Below are 9,333 nucleotides of genomic sequence, written 5' to 3' on the forward strand. Positions count from 1 at the left end.
GGTTCCGCTTTGGGGTGCTTTAGCGGCAGTGGAGATATGCGAAGTGAGTCTTCCGGGAAGGTTGGTGCGGAATCATGAAGCATGCATATCTCTGCCGGGAAAAAACAGAAAGGCGAGTGGGGGGGGGGGGGGGGGGGCTACACATCTCGGGTCCCAGTTCTGGGGACAAAAAAAAAGTCATAACTCCTCCTACCTCTTTTCACACATACAGTGCTGTGATACGTTGTGTTACGGGGGGGCGGGGGGAAGGAGGTAGATTTAAAAAGTCATTTCATCTGCTACATCTACAAAAGTCATATGTGACATCGCATCCTAGTGCGATGATTCAGTGTTTTTCTGTGGAGGCACGATAATAACAGCGCTGTTTTGCAGAAATGAATACTTATCTCACAAACCCAAGCGCGAAAGAATATTCCAGTAACGAAAATGTGCCTATACGTACTCAGAAAAAAATAGCAAGACGTTGGTGTAAATCACTACACGTCGAAAAAAGAACAATTAAATTTTTGTATGCAGCGAACTTTTAAACCAAGCCTTCAAATCAAGCGAACGCAAGCTTGGCCTCATCGTCGTTCACTCGTGAACTTCATTAGGGTAGCCAGAACTACACCCCGCCGTGGTCTGAGCCCAAGGACGCGAGTTCAGTTCCCCATCGCGGAGACCGCTTTTCTCTTGGAGGCAAAAAGCGAAAACGCCAATGTGTTCGAGATTTAGGCGCACGTTAAGACCCCGGGCTCGGGCTGTGAATCCGGGGCCCTCCACTGCTGCGGGCCTTATCGCCAGTGTAGCGTCGGCGCCTTAAATTTCGTACTCAAACAAATCAATATCCCTCGCATACATAACTTTCCTTGAGGATACCGTGAACTGTATACGATAACAACTGTAGAACTGCAGTGTGGAATACAGAGAATCCCGCAAGGAGCAAACGCGCATCTATGCTCTATTAAAACAGGTGAAAACAGTTCTTTCACGGCAAAAGAAATCTGTACTCGTAAGCGGAAGAGACTCACAAGGCGCCCCCGTTCACACGAACTAAACGAACAAACGAAGAAAAAAGAAAAGAACGACAAACTGAAGCGCTGATTAACAACTCATCTCTACTGCACAAGGACACAAAAAGGAAGAACGAGCCTGACACTGCTGCACGTCACTACAAAAAAAGAAAACAAAATAGAGAAACCGAACAAATTAGTGAGCTGGCGTGCCGCTTGTTACACTCCGAACCGCTCTCTCGCTAACAAAAGTATTTTAAAGATGTCAACGCGTCCGCGGAATGTTTCTCAAACACAAGCGCCTCGCAAATATCCTGCGCCCGCAAGCAGACCACGAACTTCAAAGCTGTTTTGAAGGATTCTCTGTTCTGCTGCCATTCGCCGAGGTGGGGAACTTGGAAGGGCGCGGGCGCCCGGACACAAAAGACGTACCATCCACCTCCACACCCGCCGATAACCAGTTCTTCTGGTTCCTCTGGCATCCTCCCACGCTAAGCTAAGCTAAAGTGACCGCGCTGTCGCGACATTGCCTCCGAGATTCCCCGCGAATGTCTAGTACGCTGAGTTGCCACTGCCGCTAGTGGCGCTAACAGCCAACATCGCGACCTCGGCGGATTTCGGTTATCTGCAAAATAATATTACTGCTGCTCGACGGGTTGGTAATAATTCTATAAACAATGATCGTAAATATTAACATAGGACTCACAAGCCACCGTCGGTTTTTTTTAATATCTCGTGTCAATGTTTTCACGCTCAATTTTTCACAAGAATGCGTAGCCGTGGCATAGCCATCGCAAACCGACTCCAAGCCAAGCCAAAGTCGCTTGTTCGCAGTCCCGGATGTGCGGGCACCAACGCTGTGCGGTCGTTCTCACTGTTCTGTGCAAATTTACAGCGTTGCTCGTGTTGTTGACGATTTATGTGCCGTGTGCGAATCTTTTCAACGAGCATCGAAGGTCAGACATTGCAGTGCAGCTGGCGATACATCGACTTTATTGAAGGAAAAGCCAGCGTATGCGCTTTTCTACCGCCGGTGAACATCCTTTGTGTCCTTGTTGTGTCTGTGCGCTGTGATCGTACGGTGAAGAAGCTTGCGAAGTGAGGTGTTACCTTCCCTGTTAGCAACGCTTTGGAATCCGTCAAATTCACCACGCTGGGAGCGCTGCTGGGGTTGTTATAAGGTAAGTTTATTCTTTCCGAGCGCTCCTGTGCAGTGCGCCTCAGGCTTGTCAAGGGCAAGCGAGCGCGCGGCTTCGGAGCATGCTGGCGACATCTGCTGATAGCTGCTGGGTTAGAGATAGCTTGCCATTGCGCCTGCGTGGATCTCGGACAGGCCCTGGCCGGTCGTCGTTCAGCTTTGGCCTCTAAAATTTGGAGACACCACCACCCGCAACGGGTGCTTGTTTTCTTCGTGCCAGCCGTGAGCGGTGACGCCGGAGATCAGTGCGTAATTTGACGCGGTGCATTATCACCCCAGGGACTTACGTAATCGCACAACAGGTTCGACCGAAAGCCCTGCAGTGAATTCTTGTTGCGTGCTTTCCGTTTGGTGCGCTTGAGATTCAGAAGATTGGCGCTCGTTGCTTTATGCGATTACGTAACTGCCTGCGATAAACGCGTCAAACGGCGCGTCTATCTGGCCTGTCACTGCTCATGGCTGGCACTGGGGAAGACCAGTGTCCCACGTGGGTGGTGGCGTCTGCAAATAAGAGTGGCCCATGCGAAATGACGACCGGCCCGACCCTGTCCGAGATCCGCGCACGCGCAATGGCAAGCTATCTCTAACCCAGCAGTTATCAGCAGATGTCGCCAGCACGCTCCGGAGCCGTGCGCTCGCTTGCCCTAGACAAGCCTGACGCACACTGTACATTTCATCATGACAAATGTTGTGCAGACCTACCTGAATGGCGATACTCACGACTTGGTTATTTGTCGGTATATGAACAGTGTTTTTATTCCCGCCGTCTCCAGATCGACCTAAAGGTATGATTTCACTTCAGCCTTGCAAAAATACTGTACATAAGTGTAACAAATTGAAGGGGGAGGCTATTGTACCGGCACACAACATTTTGACATCAATCAGTGTTTTACTGTCTTCCTGTCTTCCGCGCTGCTGTATTGCTTTCGCGTGTTCTATATTTGTATGTATCTTAAGCTAAAGATCTAACAAAACCTTTGATGGCAATGGACGAATGAATAAAATCCCAGATGCAGTGCCGCTACAGAACGAAGCAGCAGCCATGAATTACCTAGTACGAAGTGTCATAAAAAAAAGAAAGAACACCATGATGAAGATAAATAAAATGTTTGACGAACGAAGTTAACGAAAATGAAAAAAAAAATGAAGGAGGTTGAATCGAACAAGTGCCTGTCGGATCAATAACAGACGCACGAATACTGCACCATGCAAGCACACCTGACAGCGCTAGGCTGAGAGGCAGATCTACCAGTCACAAATAGGATAGTGTGTTCAACCAGTTAGGAGACATGGCGGTAAAATATACTTGCAAGCTAACGTGCTGGCAGCCAGCAATATATTTGCGTATTAATTTGAACGATTGCTTGGAGAAAGAGCGTTCCCTGAGTGCAGAGCAGTGACAAATGTGGCCTAAACCGTACTTCATTCCAGCTAAAAAAATAATGCCCAAGAATATAACAAATTCATTGATTGCTTTTGGAAAATAGAGACTATGTATCCGCAGAAGGTAGGGTTTGAACCCAAAACATCTTTACACAAGTCTAATGTGTTACCTCGGCACCCTAAAGGCAAGCAGACACTTTGGCTTTAAAACCAATGCAGAAAAAAACCTTCTGCGTTAGTAGTAGTTGGAAACAGACTGCACACTGTTGTCATATATTAGTCTTTTACCACTAAGTGCCAATTCTCTCCATGTATCTTTCCGTGAATTTCTCATTTGCCAATTTTTGTCACAGGTGCTAGGTAGCTTGCGCTAGAACATACACAGGCGTCAAACTTTCAAACTGATGAATACCAATTTTGACTTAAGCACTTGCTCGACTTGCTAGCATAAATTGAAATTTGCCATTGCTTCTGATCACAACCTGCTGACTGCCTTTCTCGGAGCAGTTTTGAATAAGTTGGGCTGAATGTGGTGTGAGTAATAGCAAAATCACTGAATAACATTTTGGCTGAATGTGGCATCAGACGTGCCACTGACTGATGCTACACCGGCATTGCGCGAGGGCTTAGTCAATCTGTTTTGACAGATGTTCTGCCTCTAGGAATTACCCAAATGATTGGTCGGCATGGTATCACTATACTGTTTTAGTGCTGCTAGTGTATAGAAAATCTCGCCAAGCAAAGGGATACAAGCTTTTAAATTTTTTCTCATTTACAGAAACTGATGTTTTTCCCCTCACCAAACAAAACTGTTTCGTGTTCTCCTTGTGTGTAAACTGGCATTAGACGGCCTTGTTATACTGGTATACCCCTCTGGAATTGTTATGATGAAGGCAAAAATGTGGATATACCCATGTCTCATATGATCCCTTTAAGCTGCTGCTTAGTGCTACTTGTTTGGTAAACGTACTGCAAGGCACACACCATACTTTAGCGTTACAAGAGTGTAAAAGACTGCGAAATTTAAGTTATGTATTTTTCCTGTCACGTTCTTTCTGGCACGTTTTTTCCATCACGGTTCATGTATTTTTTTCCACTAGTCGGTGAGCACAAAGTATTATGCGCTCATCCATTCATAAAGCCATTTGCAATGATTGGCTGGTGTAGTAACTTTAGATTACAGTACATCTGACCCTAGTTTTTTTTAATCAAGGCTAGTTTTGTAAACAAGTTCATGCAAGTTGACAATTTTCTAATTTTATTTTACGAGATTTCAAGCATTAAAATTTCAAAAAACAAAATCCACAGGTTGACAGGTATGCTTTTGCACAGGTTTGGGGTTTCTCCTGTCAGGTAGTGGCTCAACCAGTCTTGATAGGCCTATTTGGATTTCTTTTGGGCCTGAAAGATGTGGAAGACACGATTACGGACCCATGCGGGTGATTTTTTGGCTCCCTGCCGCGTTGAAACATAGTCGTTCCTGTAGATTTCAGGCGCCTTAATGCGGAAGGCATTCAACTAAAGGCATTCCACTCCCTACCAATTGTAGAATTAATTGATTCGGCTAGCTTGGCTTACGGCATTAAAATCTGAGGAAAGCTTATACATTTGTTGAACTGCTATCTCCCTGCTTTCCAAACATACAAGCCAGGTAACTTTTAAAATAGCCAGGTACTTAAACCAGCATGCTTAATGAGAAGGGATGCAATCATCATTTCGTACTTGACTGGTGCTAACAAACAAGTCTGTTTCTTGTATTTTGCAGGCTACACAGTCAAGTAGGCAAGTGGACCCTGCGAGGCTCCAGCCCTCCCGTGATGCTTTCGTGAGCAATAAAGCAAGCTTTGCCATGCAACACCTCACTATTTCGCCTGCTTATTGCACACCTTGACGACAGATTTTAGAATGTTTTTGCAATATTGAAGCAGACTTAGTATATATTTAGTACAGTTAACTGAACTTTACTATGCAATTGTTGAAATAACCTGACAAAATACTAACAGGAAATCAAACGGGCTGTCTTGAATATGCTCAGTAGGTTTTCATTTGACATTTCTCAACAGGAACTCAACAGGAGAATGAATAGAGAGTCAACACAGACTCAACTGGAACTCAACAGACTTTTCTCAATAGACTTTTAATTGACACGTCACAACAGGAACTCAACAGAAAAAGTGTATTGAGACTCAACAGAAAGTCAATTGGAAATCAACAGACATGTTGACTATAGTCAATATACTTTCAATTGAAACTCAGTGTTGAGTTTCAATTGAAACGCGGCGGCCAATTTTCAACGAGAACTCAATACAAAATTTCTATTCAAAGTCAATTGACTGTCAACACAATGTACCGAGTAAAGTCAATCGACTTTCAATTCAATCTCAATAACCATTTTTGTAAGGGGCGCTCTGCGGGGCAACCATTCAGCCGTTCGGAAGGACCAGCCGCCGAAGCAGCCACGGAACCCAGGAGGCCGAGGGACCCGCCATTGGGGAGAACGCCTTGCACTGGGAGCAGAGGTCGCGTCAGCAAGCGACCTCCGCATTCTTCGGATGCGGCTGCCGGCTTCTGGACCTGCCAACCTGCTGTGCTTCTTAACCGTGAGAGACTCAGACCACTACAACGCGTGGCACGCTCATCAGGCCGAGCTTCGCGGTTACGGCATCATATGGCGAACATTAGGGGTGAACTGGCATGTGGATGACGTTTGTTGGCGTATTTTGTAACTTGAGGTTGTGCTCCGCGGCGCCGTTTCAATGCGAGTGGCGTCGAGTATTTAGGGAGGAGGAGTGTGAGGATTGTGGCTGCCCGCGATCCTGACTCGGTACGCGGGAGCGCTCGAAGGGCCGCGCGGCTTGCGCGGGATTGCGCAACAAGACGGCAAAAACGTGGCCTCGGCCAAAGCCACCTAGAAACTTCAAGGCCTCCGCACGGCGGCGTGACGTCACGCTAGTGCGATGGGCCTAGAAGTCGGCTTCCCCGTGCCAAGGTCATACGTCGAGCGCAGGGACGCGCGCGGTGAATATTTTTAAAGCAGAATCAGTACCACGCGCGGAGGCACAGCCAGTGCGTGTCGTAACATGTATGGTTTTAAAAAATCACCACTGTCCAGGAAGTAATACCAACCTATCCAAGTCAATACTTCTTTCCCTTCCACTGCATAACATGTAGAACTGCCACAGAAATAATTGACGCTGGTTGGTTCTTCCCGCTCAACACCACCATAAAAAAGTGAAATTCTCTACTACTTACATCCATTGTGTATATCCTCAAAAGGACTTGGCCAGCACTCTTACTGTCCTGCATGCTATTAGATCATTTTTGTCAAGACTGAAGTTATTTCTGCAGAATGGTGTTCATCTTCACAGCCCCCTTTCTGGGGTATTGAATAGCAAAGGAACATTTTGAAGGCCCAGAAAAAATTTATTTCATGAATCTAAACAAATGTGATGCTGAAAGAATGGCACGAAAGGTACATTTATTATTCAGTTTTTCTTCACAATCCAGTTAAAGGGTCGTTCAATGAAAACAATTTACCAACATGACAGCTTCAATGCACAAACTTGTCACAAAACAAGCCTTCACAGTAGTTCTTCCTGCTTTCTCACTAAAGAAGACACATACACAAAAGAAATAGTAGCTTGATACATGAATGTTTAAAAAAAGGCATACAAGCAAAACGGTATACACAAGCATACATATTGTTACCGTGTTAGTTACGGAACACTATACCATCTGGTACGTTTGTAACAATATAGCTAAACAGAACACAACTATGTACACAAATAGTAGACAACAAATGAGTAGCACTTTTCAAGCCTTCAAGGTTTTTAGTTTTCGTTCGTTCTTGGCATGGGACAATTTATCATTTTCTCGGCGGCACAAATTGTTCAATGTATTCGCTGCGGCAATCACGACAAGTTCCATCACCTCCTCTGCTGTGTGACCAAAATCACATGTATCCAGGTCCTCAACGTCTCCAAGGACTGAAAATACAAGGCCCACAAGCGCATCCTTTTGCCTAGGAAGACTGAAAAACTGTGTGGAATGCTCTGGTGCCCTAAGTCTGTCCAGAACAATTTCAGTGAAAAGCACAGCATTTACAACAGCGGCTCGTGGGAACTTCAGCCCGCCTCTGGACATGTTTGCGATTAATGCATTTTCTGCATTATCCAAGTACACATCTTGCAGAACAAGGTTTTCCCTACACGCCGTGCATGTCAGCTTCTTCAAAGCAGCACGGGCGCAATAGCCAGCCACATAGGTTACTGCTGGCAGCCTCGAAGCTTTTGCCTCAATGTCAGAATCTGTCACGGAGACCCGAAATTGACGCTGCAATGAATGCACATCTACCTTCGACACACTTGATGCTGGCAGCATGTCCAACTGGTCCAACTCAGGGAAATCTAAAACTCTTTGCAAACGCAACTTCGTCTCTGACTCATATATTTGCCTTATGGATACATGGTAGTTGGCCCCTGACAACTGCCGGTACTTTCCAAACCGATCCTCCAGGCTATCGGTTTGAAATTTCCCTAAGAGAACGTAAGTGGAACGAAGCTCTTCCAAGCAGTATTTGGCGAGTTCGTGCAAGGCGTGGGTTGTATGGCTAAAAGCAGAGTGCGTTTCACGTGTCAGGTGGCCATCATCATGCTTGAGGCTTGCCCAGTGGTCGAGCCAGCGATCTACAGTGCTCAGGTATTCGAGCTGCGGACACGAGGATGACGTTATGGGCCCCTGCAACTCATCTCGAAGCCGCTGTCCTTTTTTTGGTGTCTTAACGTTCACTACATTCCACCACCTCAAAATGGTATCAATGTATTTGGACGTTTCCTGTGCATGCTGCAATGAAATTGTGTTCAGAGCAGCGACAGTGGACGAGCTAAAAATCTTCAGGGCTAGTTTGACGTTCTGGCACTGCATGTTTGATGGGTTCAGTGCTTTTAAGGTAAGCGTTGGCGCTATCTTTAAGAGCTCATTTTTTTCAGTTTCGTGCAGCTGACACAACACTTTAAAGGATGCTGTAAGTATCTTTGGTTTGGCATCCGTACTTTCTGGGTCCGGAAAGTACATGCACTTTCCACTGTTGCGCTGATTCAGCCAGTTATTCCTAATGCACTTAAGTAAGTGAACCGGGTCTACCACAAAAAACAGGGGGCGCGATGGATTGGCAGGATGCTGGTAGACAATGCTGAGACTTGCGGGCTTAGCAAAGAATGAGATAGCTTTTCTGTTAATGGAGTTATTGTCTGATATCAGTGCTACGATTCTGAAACCAGTTGCCTCCAGGTCAGTAATAAGTTTCCGAAGAAGGTCATGCAGCATTCTAGCATCAATTTGTGCAACAGGTAAGATGTGCACAACATCTTTGTGTGGAGAAAGCAAGCTCTGGACCATGAAGACGTGGGCTGTTTTTGCAGGGTTTGATGAACTAGCAGCAGCCCCAGTCACGAAGCCAGCCTTGTAATCAAAATATGCTTGAAGGTGCACTTCATCTATCATTAAAGTTACGGTCCGTTCATGCTCTTTGTAGGTGTTCACAACCCGCTATGCATAAGAAAGAAAGTTAGACTCCTGTTGCTCTGTTGCAGGACTTACATCATATGACGAACACAGCCTTCTGATTGTGTCAGGGTGCGGCAACTTAAGTTTCATTGAACTTCTCAAAAACTTGTAAGCATGGGGTGAAATCGTGTAAAAAAGGCTGGCAAAAACCAAAAAATCGGGGGAATATCGGTTAGCATTGTTTAAGACAAGATC

General features: G+C 45.8%; 1 protein-coding gene across 1 annotated transcript; it reads right to left on the reverse strand.

Moving 5' to 3' along the window:
• Positions 1–7,177: 7,177 nt before the first annotated feature.
• On the reverse strand, positions 7,178–8,722 carry LOC144158777 (uncharacterized). The gene has a single exon (XM_077689915.1). The coding sequence runs from the start codon at positions 8,644–8,646 to the stop codon at positions 7,387–7,389; it is 1,260 nt and encodes a 419-aa protein (XP_077546041.1). The 5' UTR covers positions 8,647–8,722; the 3' UTR covers positions 7,178–7,386.
• Between the last annotated feature and the right edge of the window lie 611 nt (positions 8,723–9,333).

The sequence above is a fragment of the Haemaphysalis longicornis genome, unplaced genomic scaffold (genome assembly GCF_048455015.1).
Source record: "Haemaphysalis longicornis isolate Haplotype H1 unplaced genomic scaffold, Haemaphysalis longicornis Haplotype H1 scaffold_10, whole genome shotgun sequence".
NCBI classification, from domain to species: Eukaryota; Metazoa; Arthropoda; class Arachnida; order Ixodida; family Ixodidae; genus Haemaphysalis; species Haemaphysalis longicornis.

Excerpts from the sequence above, each read along its gene's own strand:
- LOC144158777 (XM_077689915.1), bottom strand. The coding sequence starts at position 8,646 with ATGTACTTTCCGGACCCAGAAAGTACGGATGCCAAACCAAAGATACTT.